We start from the raw sequence: 16806 nt of genomic DNA, 5'->3' as shown, positions 1-16806 counted from the left end.
ACTGACTGTTAAGAATCAATCTACAAGGGATAGAAACTTTAACTATGGTTACAAAACAATATAAATGTTATTAACCTTGACAATGTAAAAGCAGTACATTGTAGAGTAGTTAGTTGAAGGCAGGAGGTTAATGGAGGTACAAAGATAGGTGCAAGGACAGAAGAACCAATGTCCTCATCTCACAAAATAAAGAGATGGGTGAAGTTATCTCTAAAAAAAGACATAGTGGTTGCAGTTTCTCAGTGAAGGAATAGAGACGAAAAATGTGGCTGATTTGGAAAGAGGCAGTAAGTTTTATGAAGGTTGGGTAAATTTATTAAATACATGTACATTATCTAAAATACAAATCTTGAAATAGCTATATATTATTTAGCTTTAGAGATAAACAACTATCAGCAAAAAAAAAAAAACAAAAACAAAAACTGAAATGGTTAAATAAGGCTGATTATCAGAAGATACATCTCTTTCAATATAAGCCTATTATAGATACCATTTTATCTGTCTAACCACATGGATGAATTCTTAAGTTTTTGCTAAGTTGCTTTCTTTTTCTTCCCCCTTCCCCAATGAAGTATTATCATTAAAATCAAGAATTAGACAAGAATGTTTAGTTGTTAGTCTCTTACTCAGTATTATACTGGAAGGCCTGGCCAATTCAAAAGAAAACTACGTAAAAATAAAATTTGGAGCACAGGAAGAAAATTTGTCCTCACTTGTGGGTAATATGGTATCAAGAAAAATCAAACACAACAAATGAAAAGTTATCACAGGTTATTTAAGTTCTCAGTATTAAAACAGTGTATTTCTGGGGCACCTGGGTGGCTCGGTGGATTAATAAGCTCGTGATTTCGGCTCAGGTTGTGATTTCATAAGTTGTGAGATTTAGCCCTGCTTTGCTTTGGGCTCCACATTCAGTGGAGAATATACTTAAAGATTCTGCCCCCCTACCCCTCCTACCCCCGCACCTCTAAAAATAAATAAATAAATAAATAAATAAATAAATAAATAAATAAATAAATATCAGTATATTTCCTAAGAGAAAATAAGTCCATCATAAGGTATTGTAGAATTTGTCACAATAGCAACAGAAACATAAAATAAATAAAAATAATCCTAATGAGGGCAGCCCGGGTGGCTCAGCGGTTTAGTGCCGCCTTCAGTCCAGGGCATGATCCTGGAGACCTGGGATCGAGTCCCACATCGGGCTCCCTGCATGGGGCCTGCTTCTCTCTCTGCCTGTGTCTCTGCCTCTCTCTCCCTCTCTGTGTTTCTCATGAATAAATAAATAAATTAAAAAAAAATAGTCCTAATGAGAAATGTGTAACACAAACTGGAAGAGAATATAAAGATTTACTTAAAAACATAAAGACATGAAAAAAAAATGGCAAGAACTACCATGTACCTGGATGGGTAACCTCAACATTTAAATTATTCTCTCCAAATAATTAATGGGCTTGATGAATTTATTCAAAATCCTGAAAATATTTTTAAAAGGCATAAAAATGTTATAGTTATTATGGAATAATCTTAAATGCACAAAAATAAAAGGAAGATTGAAAGTGAACAATACACAGTTATAAAACACTGTGGCCCCTGGTGCAAATACAGATAGGTAGATCAAAGAACAGACTAGCATCCAAAATTGAACCAGGCGTATATAGATACAGTATAAGAGGCTTGGAAAATCATTCAGACATGATTACTCAATGATAATGGTGTTGGGACAATATGCAATGAGATCTCAGAGCCATATTCTTACAAAATCAAATTTTAGATCTGAGTATTACAGATTTAAATGTAAAAAACAAAAAAAAACTTTAAAATTTAAAAATTTATGAAAAACTGAAAATGAAAACAGCAGAAAAATCAAGAACCCATAAATGAACTAATTACATATTTAAATGTATGAAAGATTTAAACTTTTCAATGAAGGATGATACCATAAAAAAAGATAACCTATCATTAGTAGAGAATATATATCAGAAATCATTAATATTCATACATGTATTATTCATGTGCATAAAGTACTCCCAAATGTATGAGCAGAGACTAGGAAAAGGCAATTGCCAGGAAAAGAAATATAAATGGCTAAATGAATTTATGAAAAGATGCTCAAATTTATAAATAAATACAAATTAATACAGAAATGAAATGCTGTTTTTCTCCTGTTAAACTGGCAGGAATTTTTTTTTAATATTTTATTTATTTATTCATGAGAGACAGAGTGAGAGAGAGAGGCAGAGACAGGCAGAGGAAGAAGCAGGCTCCATGCAGGGAGCCCGACATGGGACTCAATCCCAGGTCTCCAGGATCAGGCCCTGAGCCAAAGGTAGGCGCTAAACCACTGAGCCACCCGGGCTGCCCCAAGACTGGCAGGAATTTAAGGGCTCTAAATATTCCAGTACTGACAAGAGAATAGGGGCCAGTCCCAGAGACTATTTAAGTAAATTGTACAACTGTCTCAAGAATGACTTGACAATGCCTATCAAAATGTAAAATGAGGGATCCCCGGGTAGCTCAGCAGTTTAGCTGAGCAAATATGAATTTGCTCACCATTTTTAACAGAAGCTCTAAGACTAGATATTTGTGTTGGGACAGTATGCAATGCAGTTCAAGACGGTAATGCAGAAAAGATCCTGAACTTGCCTCCTCCCACAGACACATGGAATCTACAGCTACATATGTAATAATTTCCTCTTTTACATAGGGCAAATGAGAGAGGTCACACATTTAATAAGGCAGACAGGAGAGCCTGAGATCCAATTCCACCATAAACCCCACCCCCAGTGCACTGAACCACAATTAGAAGGGAACTCACAACCCCAAAGCTTTTTCCTGAAGAGCAATAGCTTAGTTTCCCAAAATTGGATACCCCAACTTTTAAGACCCCCAAAACATACAGTCTGAAAGCTCATAAAGGACTGTAATGAACTGAGAATAGCTCTTAAAGGGTTTGCATGCTGACTCACCCACCAGAGAGCCCAGCACAGAAGCAGCCATCTAAAAAAACCTCTAAACCTATGTGAAAGAAACATTTGCTAACCTTAGAAGCACTGGCCAGGGGGCAGGAGTTTTTTGGGATACTCTCAGGGGATGGAGGTTGCTGAGAGCCACTTTTGACACTTTATCTCCCCTCTCCTCTCATCACCTTCAGACTCTCTACCACTCTCCAGAGAACCAGAACCCCCCAGAAGGAAGCTTTTACACTCATCTGATCCCCAGGTCTTACAGCTGGTGTCCCTGATTTTATGGCTGCAACTCAAGGGAAGCTCTTGATTACTTGGCCCTGGGAGGCCTGTGGGGCTTGCATTTCTGGGTTCCCTGGGACTTAACAACTGGAAAGGCAGCTAGCTCTTGGAAGATTATTATCCCAAGGGTACTGCACTGATAGCAGACAGAAGCACATCCTCTTTGTGAGACAGAGCCTATCTCCAGGAGCTTTGGCTGAAGGGCCAGCTTCTAGTCTGGCACACTTCTAGTGGCTTATGGAGATGCTCTCAGGGAACTGTTAAATAAATTCAGTAAAGTTAATAAGCTACAAAATCAGTATAAAAAATCTGCATTTCTATACACTAATAATGAACTATCAGGGAGAAATTAAGAAAAACAATCACAATTACAATTGCATAAAAAATAAAATACATAGCAATAAATTTAACCAAGGAAATGATAGGCTTGTGTACTGAACACTACAAGACATTGCTGAAAGAAACTGAGGAAGATGCAAATAAGTAGAAAGATATTCTATACTCACAGATGGGAAGAATTAGTATTGTTAAAATGTCCATACTACCCAAAGCAGTACACAGATTCAGTGCAATTCTTACCAAAATTACAATGGCATTTATCACAGAAATAGAACAATCATAAAATTTATATGGAAACAAGTCTCTGAATAGTCAAGGCAATCTCTTAAGAAACAAAGCTGGAGGCATCACAATCCCGGATTTCAAACTGCATTAAAATGCAATCATAATTAAAACTGTAGGCTATTGGTGGGGCACCTGGGTGGCTCAGTCAGGTAAGCATCAGATTCTTGATTTCAATTAGGTATTGACCTCAAGAGTGGTGAGTTCAAGCCCCACCTTGGGCTGTTTTACATCAAATGCAAATTAACACAAGATGGATTAAAGACCTAAACTTAAGACCTGAAACCACAGAACTCCTAGAAGAAAACAGAGGTGGCAAGCTCCTTGACATTGGTCTTGGCGACGATCTTTTAAATAGGACTCTAAAAACAAAGGCAAAAATAAACAGATGGGACTACATCAAAGTAAAGAGCCTCTGCACAGCAAAGGAAATCAAGATGAAAAGGCAACCTACAGAATAGCAGAAAATATCTGCAAGTCACTTATCTGATAAAGGGTTAGTAACCACAATATAAAAAAGAATTCATAACAACCCAAAAGCAGAAAAAAGAATCCAATAGGGCAAAAAGAGGCACATGGGTCGTTCAGTCAGTTAAGCATCTGCCTTCAGATCAGAGTATGGTCTCAGGGTCCTGGGATCAAGCCCCACATCAGGCTCCCTGCTCAGTGGATAGTCTGCTTCTTCCTTTCCTCTGCCCCTCCTCCCCACTCACGCTGTCTCTCAAGTATATAAATAAAATCTTTTTAAGAAAACAGGCAAAATATCTCAATAGACATTTCTCCAAAGAAGGCACACAGATGGCCAACAGGTACATGAAAAGTGCTTATATTGGGGATCCCTGGGTGGCTCAGCGGTTTAGCGCCTGCCTTTAGCCCAGGGCGCAGTCCTGGAATCCCAGGATCGAGTCCCGCGTCGGGCTCCTGGCATGGAGCCTGCTTCTCCCTCCTCCTGTGTCTCTGCCTCTCTATCATAAATAAATAAATCTTTAAAAAAAAAAGTGCTTATATCACTAATCACCAGAGAAATGCATATCAAAACCACAAGGTATTACCTCTTATCTGTTAGAATGGCTATTATCAAAAAGTCAAAAAATAACAAGTGTTGGTGATGATGTGGAGAAAAAGGAAACTTGTGCACTGTTGATGGGAGTGTAAATTGGTTCAGCCACTGGAGAAAACAATGTGAAGGTCCCTCAAAAAATTATACAGTTGGGCAGCCCATGTGGCTCAGCGGTTTAGCACCACCTTCAGCCCAGGGCGTGATCCTGGAAGTCCGGGATCAAGTCCTCCGTCAGGCTCCCTGCGTGGAGCCTGCTTCTCCCTCTGCCTGTGTCTCTGCCCCCCCCCCCTCTCTGTCTCTTATGAATAAAATTCTTTTAAAAATTATACAGCTACCATGTAACCTAGCAATTCCACTACTGAGTATCTACTCAAAAAATGAAAACACCAGTTCAAAAATATATTATGCACTCCCATTTCACTGCATTACTTATAATAGACAAGACATGGAAACAACCTAAGTTTCCATCAGTGGACAAGTGGGTAAAGATACGATACACACACATATATGCATGTGCGCACACACACAGGAATATTACTCAGCCATAAAAAGAATGAAATCTCATCATTTGCAACAACAGAGAAACCTTGATGGTATTATGTTAAGTCAAATAGATCTAACAGAGAAAGACAAAGATCACATGATTTCATTTATGTGAAATCTACAAAAAAAAAATCAAAACTCAGACTCAAATACAGAGAACAGATTGGTAGTTGCTAGAGGGGAGTGGGGTAGTGGTGGGAGAGCATGGTGACGGTGATTAAGTACAAAGGTCCGGTCCAGTTATAAAAGTAGTCATGGGGGATCCCTGGGTGGCGCAGCGGTTTGGCGCCTGCCTTTGGCCCAGGGCGCGATCCTGGAGACCCGGGATCGAATCCCACATCAGGCTCCCGGTGCATGGAGCCTGCTTCTCCCTCTGCCTATGTCTCTGCCTCTCTCTCTCTCTCTCTCTCTCTGTGACTATCATAAATAAAAAAAAAAAAAATAAATAAAATTAAAAAATAAAAAAAAAATAAAAAATAAAAAATAAAAGTAGTCATGGGAATACAATGTATACCACGGGGAATATAGTTATATATACAACACACTGCATTAACTTTGTAAGGTGAAAAAAAAAAAAAACTTTGTAAGGTGACAGACAGTAACTGTTGGTGGTGACCATTTTGCAATATATACAAATGTCAAATCACTATCATGTATACCTGAAGCTAATATGTCATATGTCAATGATACCTCAATAAATGTTAAAATATGATTATTGGCTATGGAGTCAAAACAATGAGGCTTAAAATAAAACAAAAACAATGAAGCTCAAAGCCTGACTTTATTAAATGCAATAAAGTCTGAAGCACCCACCAGAAATGCTATGATGGTTAAATGACATCATAAAAAGTTTTTGCTTTTCCTAATTTGCCTTGTGCTGAAAACCTTTCCTCCACATCCACACTTGGATCTGATGGGTCTAGTTATAAAACATATCGCTGTAGGACTTCTGGATGAGCTGAAGTGTACTTTAAAATGATGTTTGTCCCTATTGATCCTGTGCCCTCACCCTCTATTTTATCCAGATCCATGACCTCTTCCCAAATGCTTGACTGTACTTTAGACTTTGTTTCAAGGTCTAGTGAAAAAGCAAAGTTCCTCAAATATTAAGAAAAAAAAAGTTCCATTCTATTCTATCATGCAACATAATTTTGGCTTTGTCTTCTTGCTTGTTGGATTTATCTTAAACCAGTTTCCTGAAGCTGGCAAAATAGTTTAACAATTCCAGGCTTCAGTCACATAATTTAGTTCCCCAAGGTAAAAAAGTATTTCTTCCCTGAATGTCTCCTGAGAGCAAGTAAACCTCTTTCCCGGAAATCCTCAAAACTCCCATGGCATTTCACTGGCCTATCTATGTATGGTAAACTGCTCAGTTGTAAGCCAAGCCCTGGCAAAAGAAATGCCATGCCCTGATTTAGGAGTTCCTAGGGAAATAAACTAATATAGGCCAATCAGGTCTACTCTGATGATGGGGCTAGCTAGTTTTGAATGACATGGGTTATAGTGGGACCAGATATGTAAGTGATAGTTAAAGAACTGTTTGGATAAAAGAATGAAGACCATATAGGAAATCAGTAACCCCATTAAAATTATTTAAAACTCATAAATAAATAAATAAATAAATAAATCTTATTAATACAGTCAGTAGTGTCTGTTCTCAAAGCTCTCAAAACTGTGTGCTCTCATGGCAGCAATGACAGACAGCTGCTATACTACAATGTATAGTTCTAAAGATGTCTACTTATAAAGTATAATAGCCCGTTTTTGAATGACGTTTCCTTTACTCAGAACATGGGTGTGTAATTTTGAAATAAGACACGACAAAAATGAGGATTTAACCTTACCCAAAATCCCCAGAAGGAAATCTCTATGTAGTACATATAGATTTCATGTGCACTTAAAGTTTGAAAATACAAAAATAAGAGCAAAAATTAATCTCAATTAACATTCTATCCCCACAGATTTCAGTTAAAAACTCTTTAAACAGATGGAAAACATTTCTTTCATCTGAAGAGAATGTTCTATGAAAACCACTTGTCTTAATTTGTACCATAATTCTCATCCACTTCTGAAACATACTACAAACTGGGAAGCATGCAGTTTTACATTCTATAAACTAGTTATTTGCCAACGGATATATATCAGCCAAAAACTGAGCTTATATTTCAGAATTAGAGTCCCTTAGAAACTTTGAGAGGCTAACTGCAGCTTCCTGTCTTCTCACCATATAATTTAAAAACAAAGTTCCTTTCACTATCATTCAAAGCCATATCTCTAACAAGCATTTACTGACCTGTTATACCCTGAATATCACTAGTAGGATTGAACAGTCTTTCGGATGTCACACAGAGACACACAGAAAGAAGAAACTGAAAGGGAAACAAAAGTGGAAGATTTAGAAACAAGGAAGAAGCAAAAAATTAGATGATTTGTATGACTTTATATAAATCAAGCTTTAAGATTCCTCCTATTCCTACAATGAACTTGAGGTCTAAAGTTTGCATCCCATCCCACAAAAAAAACGTCTGGGCCAATGTCACACCTCATTTTTAATAACCATATCAAATTGGATTAGGCATTTTTTCTATACGCTATCTAACCATTTTAAAAATCAGGATAAAATGATTTATATTTCAGTCACCCTTACCTTGAAGTCAGGGAATTCTAGAATAGTCAGTGAAACGCAGGCAACAATTCTCATTTCCTTCTTATTCCATACATCCAACATCCCCTGGGATAGTTTTAACAGTATGACAAACAGAATCTATGTCCTTCAGAAGACTGACCAATGCATTCTACAGCAGGATGAAAAGAAATATCCACAAAGAAGCTATGCCTATTACAAAATATTCTCAGTGAGTGTAAAGTCAGACATTCAGATATTAGTTCTATATGAAATCATGCGTTTGATTACACATCTGTTACTTTGATTTGGAAACTGTGCTTTCTGATGTAATTTCCCTGCAGCTGACCATATTATCACCTGCTTCTTTTGCTTTCCATACTGCTGGTCAAAGAACCCCACTTCCCTGAACACACATTTTATCAGAGCTGGCTCTGTGAAACTAGCATGGCTATTCAGTCCTTTTGAGGAAATGATACAGAAATTCAGCGGAAAACTGACACTGTTAAGTATATGGATGATGGAAGCCTGGAGGTGGTGATAGACTACAACTAAGAATAAAGCCATTATAGGAGAAAGCAAAGCCAAAAGAGAAGTGACATACCTGAATTCAATTTCATTCCCTTGAACTTTTACTCTAGCTAATAAAATTCCAGACTGATTTCTAAATTTTGGAGGATCCCTGGGTGGCTCAGCAGTTTAGCGCCTGCCTTTGGCCCAGAGCACAATCCTGGGGTCCCAGGATCGAGTCCTGCGTCGGGTTCCCAGCGTGGAGCCCGCTTCTCCCTCTGCCTGTGTGTCTGCCTATGTCTATCATTAATAAATAAAATAAATTCTTAAATAATAAATAAATTTTAAATAACTGAATCTTGTTTTTGACTTGAACATGTTACAATGTATGCTACTGATAGAGATTTTTAGGCTTAACATAGAGTTCATGGAAGAAATCATGCCTCTTACAGTAAGAAAAACTATCATGTCTTCAACTAATCAAACATTTCAATTTTACAGGTCTATTATTTTGACTCCTCTTCACAGGGGGTAAAAAATTTATAAAGCAATCTTTTACACTATGTTCCTGTCAGTTTTGTCATCCGAGAGAGAGAGAGAGAGAGAGAGAGAGAGGTTATTGGGAAAATTAAATGAGCTAATAGAAGTATACAGAATAGTTAGTAAGAAATCAATAAATGTTAGCTCCTTAGAATTAAATGGAGAGTTAATAAGCTTAACACCCAAAATACAAAGCATAGGGTAACATCTATGTGACTGGACACGTCAGGAAAAGCCTCTCCTTAATAAGAAAGCTTGAAGAAAATATGTTTAATATCCTTAATAGAACCTACCACCATTGTTTTAATAGATGTTCTATAAATTTATGTTGTTTCTTTCCAAAACAGATGAGGTAACTTCTTTAGAAACACCAAATTAGATAAAATATGGATGGAAACTTGCTCATCAATTGCTACTTTTGTACTATGGGGCAAGTTTAATCTCTCTGACTCTGCCTCTCCATCTGTAAAAATAGGAAGTAGGATGTTACAGAATGAAATAAGCCAGTAATGGAAGCAGCACAAAGTACCTTTACATCCTGTCAATTTGATTTCTAATTTATTACTATTATTTCAGGGACATGACTTTAATATTACCTATTTTTGTATAATTGGTTATTTCTTAAAATAACATTTTTGGGGATTCTTGTACATCTCAGAAGACTTCAGTTTAAAGATCCTTAGCTATTAATTTCTGTAACTTATTGATGAATACAAACATCAGTGAAGTAACCTCCCTTATATTACTATTTCCAGGCTAATTAAAGGCAATGCTGCAACTAGAACCCAGGTTTCCTAAAACACCCAGCTTTATGTTCTTTCTTCTCTACCACTCTGCACACATTTAAAATAAATCCTTAGGCTAAATCAATTAAAAAAAAAAAAAAAAAAAAAAAAGGGATCCCTGGGTGGTGCAGCGGTTTGGCGCCTGCCTTTGGCCCAGGGCGCGATCCTGGAGACCCGGGATCGAATCCCATATCGGGCTCCTGGTGCATGGAGCCTGCTTCTCCCTCTGCCTGTGTCTCTGCCTCTCTCTCTCTCTCTGTGTGACTATCATAAATAAATAAATTTAAAATAAATAAAATAAAATAAAATAAAATAAAATAAAATAAAATAAAATACTTAGGCTTTATTTTTGAAACACGTAAGTAAAACTACTAATTATGAATGCATGGAAAAAAAAATTTCTAAATGCCACGGAGAATATAAAGCAGTAAACTGATAGTTTCAAATTTCTTTCAAGAGTTAAGTTCCCTCAAGTCCTTTTCAGACCAATAGAGATTAAATGTAAAATTGTGATCGTGACTTGGAACAGAGTGCAATGTAAATAGGTAAACAGGACACTATGTGAAAAAAGTGGTCAAATATTTATATATCCCAAATGTTTAAATATTCAACCTAATAAAAGCCAAACTTTCAGGTATAACTCAAGAAACTGAAATGCAAAAAAAGGCTTTCATAAACTACATTCTAGCATGGCCCTCTATTTTATATACCTTGTTACCACTGGGAAGGATTGATGGTTAACTTAAACTATACAACTGTAAAAGGTTAATTTAAAAGTGCATTTTAAAAGTAAAATAGGGGATCCCTGGGTAGCTCAGCAGTTTGGCGCCTGCCTTTGGCCCAGGGTGTGATCCTGGAGTCCCGTGATCGAGTCCCGCATCGGGCTCTGCATGGAGCCTGCTTCTCCTTGGGCCTGTCTCTCTGCCTCTCTCTCTCTCTCTCTCTCTCTCTCTCTCTCTCTCTCTGTGTGTGTGTGTGTGTGTCTCATGAATAAATAAATAAATAAAATCTTTAAAAAATAAAGTAAAATAGAAAAACAGCTTTAAGGTAATTCACTTATCAAAGATGAAACAACAAAAAACCTGAAATAAAACAATCCTGTGACCAGAGTAGATCCAAAGCTGTTATCAGATGAATACTTAACCAAATATCAACATAATCCCATCTGTGCCATTAGTTCTTATATTAGAATAGAACTAAGCTTTTAATATAATTTGCCTAAGTCAATCATTTCTGCTAAATAGGCAAGGGAGGGGAGCAACCAGGGTTCCTACAGTTCCTAAACACAAAGCATTATTTTATGCCAGTAATGGTTAAAACAAACTTGCAACCAGACAAGAAAGAAGTACAAAAGGTAAGTGTCAATCTTTACCAATTTATTTTATACAAAACAGTAGCAATGTAGAATATGGGAATTATTTTCTGCTGCCACACACGCAAGTTGTGAACATTCCAAGCCAATGTATACAGTTTGGAGGGGAAAGCTAAACGAAAGCATTAACCATGCTACTGAACATAGGAATTTTTTATTTAAAAAGATTAAAAATTAGATAGCAATGTCTTCTTAATATTGCTCTCATCATTGAAGACTGAAGAAAAATAAAAAGTGACTTTTTAAGATTAAAAAAAGAGGAAAAGGGAGAAACAAAGAGGCTGCTACAACACTGCCATACTGTCAAACCATCATACTTCAATATTTGCATACTTGATAGCAGCATTATTTTTACTGAACCATGTGCAACTACATTTAGAAACACATCAAAGCAAAGTATCATGGCAGTCATCAATCAAGATCCAAAAGAAAGAAAACAAACAAAAAATAACTCTAGGATAAACACATTATAAGTAGATGAACATTTATGGAGAATGAATCAATATCTACATTCTTGGACTGTTCCACTCTGCTCCAATAAAAGTGTCAACTCAAATTGTTAACTGTGTATTTTTGGAGGATCTGAGTTTTTCCAGTTCTTATTATACTGCATGCTTGGAACAAAGAGGGATATAATAAACCCTTCTACACAATGAACTTTAAGTAGACCGCTGAAAATAAATTTACTACTTGTAAACACACACAAAAAAGAAAAAAAATACAGGATTTTTTTTTTTATCTTTAAACAATCAGTGCTTCCAAAAGCGCATTATCTTCTATATCGACCTCTCTCCCCTCGGTCTCTGTCCCGGTCACATAATCGCTCTCTTTCTCTTTCTCTATCACGTCCTCTATCTCGTTCTCTGTCTCTTCTGTTATCTCTAGGGCGGTCTCGCTCTCGCTCTCGATCTCTTTCACGAGGTCTACTTCTCCGACCACTGACAACAGCTTGTGTGCGACGAAGGAAATCATCCACCCTCATGTCATAATCATGCTAGAAAAGGTTAAGAAATGGGTTAGCTATGTCAAAAGTCAAATGGAACTTATGAGTCCCTATATTATGAATTACTGTACGGTAAAGAAAAAAAATCTACAAAAAGGCACTAATGCATTAATTTGCAAATGCAATTTTGACACTGCTTAGAAAAAAGACCTTGATGTCTTACTAACTAGACACCCACAACAGAGTATTTAAATCTTATTGAAACTTACTTCATGCAGTTTCCTATATAACTTCAGTGATTTTTCCAACCAATCTTTTTAATAAGATTTAGGTCAAAGTAATCAACCTAGTGATGATCATTGATCATCAACCATCATGGATACAAGCCTTATACCAACTATGCTAAGTATCATCAGTGTTTTTTCTACAACTGAACCCTTTTTTTCTTTCCTTCTTTGATTCTACAAACTAACCCGAACCCAGTCTGCCCTCTTATGGTAAAATCAGGAATTCTTACATTACAGATTTTCTTTCAAACTAAACCACTGTTAATGACAAACAACTTATGAAATACAATAGAATTTTAAGAAAATAAGTACTCTAGTAAGATTCTCCACATAGATCTACTCCACATAGATCTCATAATACATAAAAGGCTGATAATACATAAAAGGCTGAGGAAGACAAGAGAAGGTAAGATGAACAACTGTCCAAGTGAGGTACAAATTCTAGTGACTACTTCTAAGCTTGAGCTCTGCTCTAGCTTTTTACTCTTAGTTCTCATCTTTACTTACTGACCTTGGTATTTTTTCAAAAGTCATCTTAAATATTCAGAATATAAGGTTCAAAAACACAATGCCACCTTACCTCTCACACACAATGAATACATGAATATTAGCATAAAATATATATACTAACCAAAAATTTACACAAAAAAGACAAATACCCTTTAGTAAAAGACTCTTACAAAGAATTCCTATTTTGAAAATAATGTAATCATCTATATAAAGCATTTTTTAAAATACAACTCATTGGGGATCCCTGGGTGGCTAAGCAGTTTGGCGCCTGCCTTCAGCCCAGGATGTGATCCTGGAGTCCCAGGATCGAGTCCCGCATCGGGCTTCCTGCGTGGAGCCTGCTTCTCCCTCTGCCTGTGTCTCTGCCTCTCTGTGTGTGTCTCTCATGAATGGATAAATAAAATCTTAAAAAAATAAAAATAAAAATACAACCCATCTAGCCAACTAAGATTTCATCATACATAGGCTGTGTATGTCTTCCTGTGTGAATGAAAAAAAGCCTCTTAGGATTCTCAAATTGTTTCACTATTAAAGAACCTAATATGATTTGGTTTTGAATTAATATCTTTATGAGAATAAGAAAATAAATAACATAAAAGTATTTCAAAGATAGGCTAGGCTGCTCTGACTGGCCCTCTCAAATATGCATGCTCTTCAACTAAGTGGGAAGATTAAAAAAAAAAACTCATCACCTCAAGGGCGGGGGCGCACAGGTGTCCAAACTGTACATCCTATTTTTAACAACAAACTACTTTTCTAAGACTATCAAATTTACACACAAAGGAACTGTAATAACAAGTACAAGGAGACAATTTCAGTTTAAAAAACAAAGTACTATTAAGGGGGAAAAAATGAACATCAATCATTTATTTAATGAACACACACCCAACTAGTATAATGAAAACCCAGAAATCTCAAACTAGAGATTGCCTTTCATTCATCCTGTTTTGAAGTGATCAAAAAAGCTTTTCAAATCAACCATATCAAATTATTATTTTTTAAAAGACTACTTATTCATGAGAAACACAAAAAGAGAGAGGCAAAGACACAGGCAGAGAGAAGCAGACTCCATGCAGGGAGCCCGATGTGGGACTTGATGCCAGGACTCCAGGATCATGCCCTGGGCCAAAGGCAGACATTCAATCACTGAGCCACCCAGGGATCCCCATATCAAATTATTAGAACCAATAATTACTAAATGACAACCATCCATCTGCCTTCCTTAGTAACATGTTTATCGTTTGTTAGCATCATCTTAAGAATCAGATACAGGAGGTGAACTGACAAAATTTGGAAGAGAAATAATAAGTAAATGAGACTAGAGATGACCTGTTAATTTACTACATACCATCTATCCTATGAAAACTGAGTCAAAATATACAGAAATCTTAGAAATATCTATTTGCAATAATAATTAGTTATTAATTGAAGACCCCTATACAGAAATAAAATATCCTAGTATACTTTATCTCTAGGATATTACCTACGAGTTATATGTAGGAGTTGCCTCAATGTATACATCTGTTTGATCAGTGGAAATACAGCCTATTTAAATAATCCAAAGGGATTAGCCATTTCTAATAAAAACAAGTTGTAAATTACTTCAAAACAGTATGCACTATGAATATGAAACAGTCTACCACTCAACATACTCTGGTATCCCTATAGTTATTATCTACAGAATTCAAAGTAGTTCCCTCACACTTGAGCCTTCTCGTGCACTTACTACTCGTTTATCTCTGTATCTTGCTTCATGTGGTACTGGGTGATGTCCTGAGTAAGGGGGATGAGCTTGAGGAGGTGGAGCATGGTGCTGATAGTAAGGATGGTGTGGAGGTTGTTCCATTCCAGGATAAGGAGCCTAAAAAAGAAAACCACTTCCATAAACATCTATCGAATTACCTTGTAAATAAACTGTTCTTAGAATTCCCCTACCCAAACTACCTATCCCAAATAAATAATTTAATAATCTGTACTATCCATTTACTTTGATGGCATTAAGGTTCTTCAAAAACCTTCCTAACGTACTTGTTGAAAATATATGTGTGTTGAATTAATTATACATCCTTTAGGATTTAACATGCTTACGCTTTCAGACCATATCATTTAAATAACAGAACACAATGAACCCTCACACAGTGCTTACAATGAGCCAGGCACTGTCCTAAGTAAGATCTTTCCACATCTTATTCCTCACATCAACCCAATGAGATTGGTACTGTTATTCCTAGGTTGCATAAAAGAAAACGGAGCCACCAACTGGTTAAGCAATTTGCTTAAAATCAGACTGCTAGTAAAAAGGTGGAGCTGAGTACATCATCAGTATCCTGCCTCTAGAATCAATCTTGACCACTATGTAAACATCTACCCTCCAGGACCTAATTAATTTTTAAATGCCATTATAAAATAAGTAAAAGCAAATCAAAGGTTACTTTGATTGGCACCAAGTTAGTTGGCACCAAGATAATATTTTGGCATTTTAAAACTTTCACAGAAAAGGAAAGTAATCTTATAATTCATCTATCTATATACAGTACCTTAAGTGAAATAAGTCAGATGAAGAGACCACATTACAGGCAGCATTTAAAAAAAAAAAAAGATAAACACAGTAAGAACTACTTAAACATCCAAGTTCTTTATTTCTCAGGAATTAATGCTTCAGCTATCCTCAAAACCTTAAAAGATACTCTAAGAATAAAATTCAGCTTTCTTACAGAAAGAAAAAAATTAAAAATTATATATGGGAAAAAGTTATGTGCAGGATTTAATCTTATTTTATAGAAAGAATTTACTAATAAGCACTGGGATCAAGCACTATGCTAAACTTTACATGTATTTTGTAAATTATCTTCTCAACACTCGGCATGAGGTAAACATTGATATTCATTATATTTCAAACCATACAAAGATAAGCACAATGCCAGTTTAATTCACCAACCCAGTGTAAAGCAGAGCACCTTGCACAGAATGAGTGCTAAATACTAATTTGATGGGCCAAAAAATGGACAAATACCAAGTTTTATAGATAAGGAAAACTAAGGAACATATGAAACTTGCCCAAGGGAAGAAAAGGGAATTTGCAGAAAAGGGAAGGCATTTGAATTCAGTCAGTTTGCAACACTAGCCACTACAATAAACCATAACACTTATCAAGCTTGTATTAACACAAATCAAATTATTCATTAGTCATTTTTTTTAAAAAAAAAAAGCCTCCAACTATTTATCACTGAAGATATTTATTTTAGGTCTCTTAATGGGTAACTTAACAATCACATTCTAAATAAGCATTCAAAATAAATAAATGAAACTGTGAATGAAATTAAGTAATTTGCAAAAAAAAAAAAAAAAAAAAAAGAATACAAACCATTCCTTGCCAAGGTGGTGGTGGTCCCATGTTATGAAACTCCCTCACATAATCATTGTAGGACTAAAATGAAAAATATTACTGTCAATAATAAAAATCCAACCCAGCACTATAAAATAAATCAGATCCTGGTTTTGTGAACATTAGATATATAAAATGAAATACTTACCCCATTTAAAAACACATCTCGGCGAACTCCTGAAAATCGTCTGTTGGGAATAAGATTTGTGAAACTAAATTCAGGTAATTCATAAACTAGTTCCAAGAATGTAATTTAAAACTAAGCAAGAGTGAACCCAACTTACCTGTCTACTTCCTGGTATCGAGGATCCTTTAAATACCCTGTTCAAACATCAAGCATTTTAGTAAATCAAATTTATATTTTTTATTATGGCATTAC

General features: G+C 36.0%; 1 protein-coding gene across 6 annotated transcripts in view; it reads right to left on the bottom strand.

Annotated features, from left to right (window-relative positions):
- Positions 1–11285: 11285 nt before the first annotated feature.
- YTHDC1 (YTH N6-methyladenosine RNA binding protein C1) overlaps positions 11286–16806 on the bottom strand; it is a 39333-nt gene continuing 33812 nt past the window's right edge. For 3 of the 6 annotated variants that reach the window (XM_055342516.1, XM_055342546.1, XM_055342523.1), the window contains 5 exons: positions 16712–16748; positions 16576–16639; positions 16407–16469; positions 14769–14903; positions 11286–12296 (listed from right to left, as the gene is read on the bottom strand). In XM_055342516.1, coding sequence (XP_055198491.1) covers positions 12072–12296; positions 14769–14903; positions 16407–16469; positions 16576–16639; positions 16712–16748 — 524 coding nt within the window. In that variant the 3' untranslated portion in view covers positions 11286–12071. The remainder of the gene's footprint in view (positions 12297–14768; positions 14904–16406; positions 16470–16575; positions 16640–16711; positions 16749–16806) is intronic. The other 3 variants (XM_055342532.1, XM_055342537.1, XM_055342553.1) reach the window with 1 other exon arrangement.

The sequence above is a fragment of the Nyctereutes procyonoides genome, unplaced genomic scaffold (assembly GCF_905146905.1).
Source record: "Nyctereutes procyonoides isolate TBG_1078 unplaced genomic scaffold, NYPRO_anot_genome, whole genome shotgun sequence".
Lineage (NCBI taxonomy): Eukaryota > Metazoa > Chordata > Mammalia > Carnivora > Canidae > Nyctereutes > Nyctereutes procyonoides.
The sequence above is the reverse complement of the archived record's forward strand: the minus strand, read 5'-3'. Positions and strand labels throughout refer to the sequence as shown.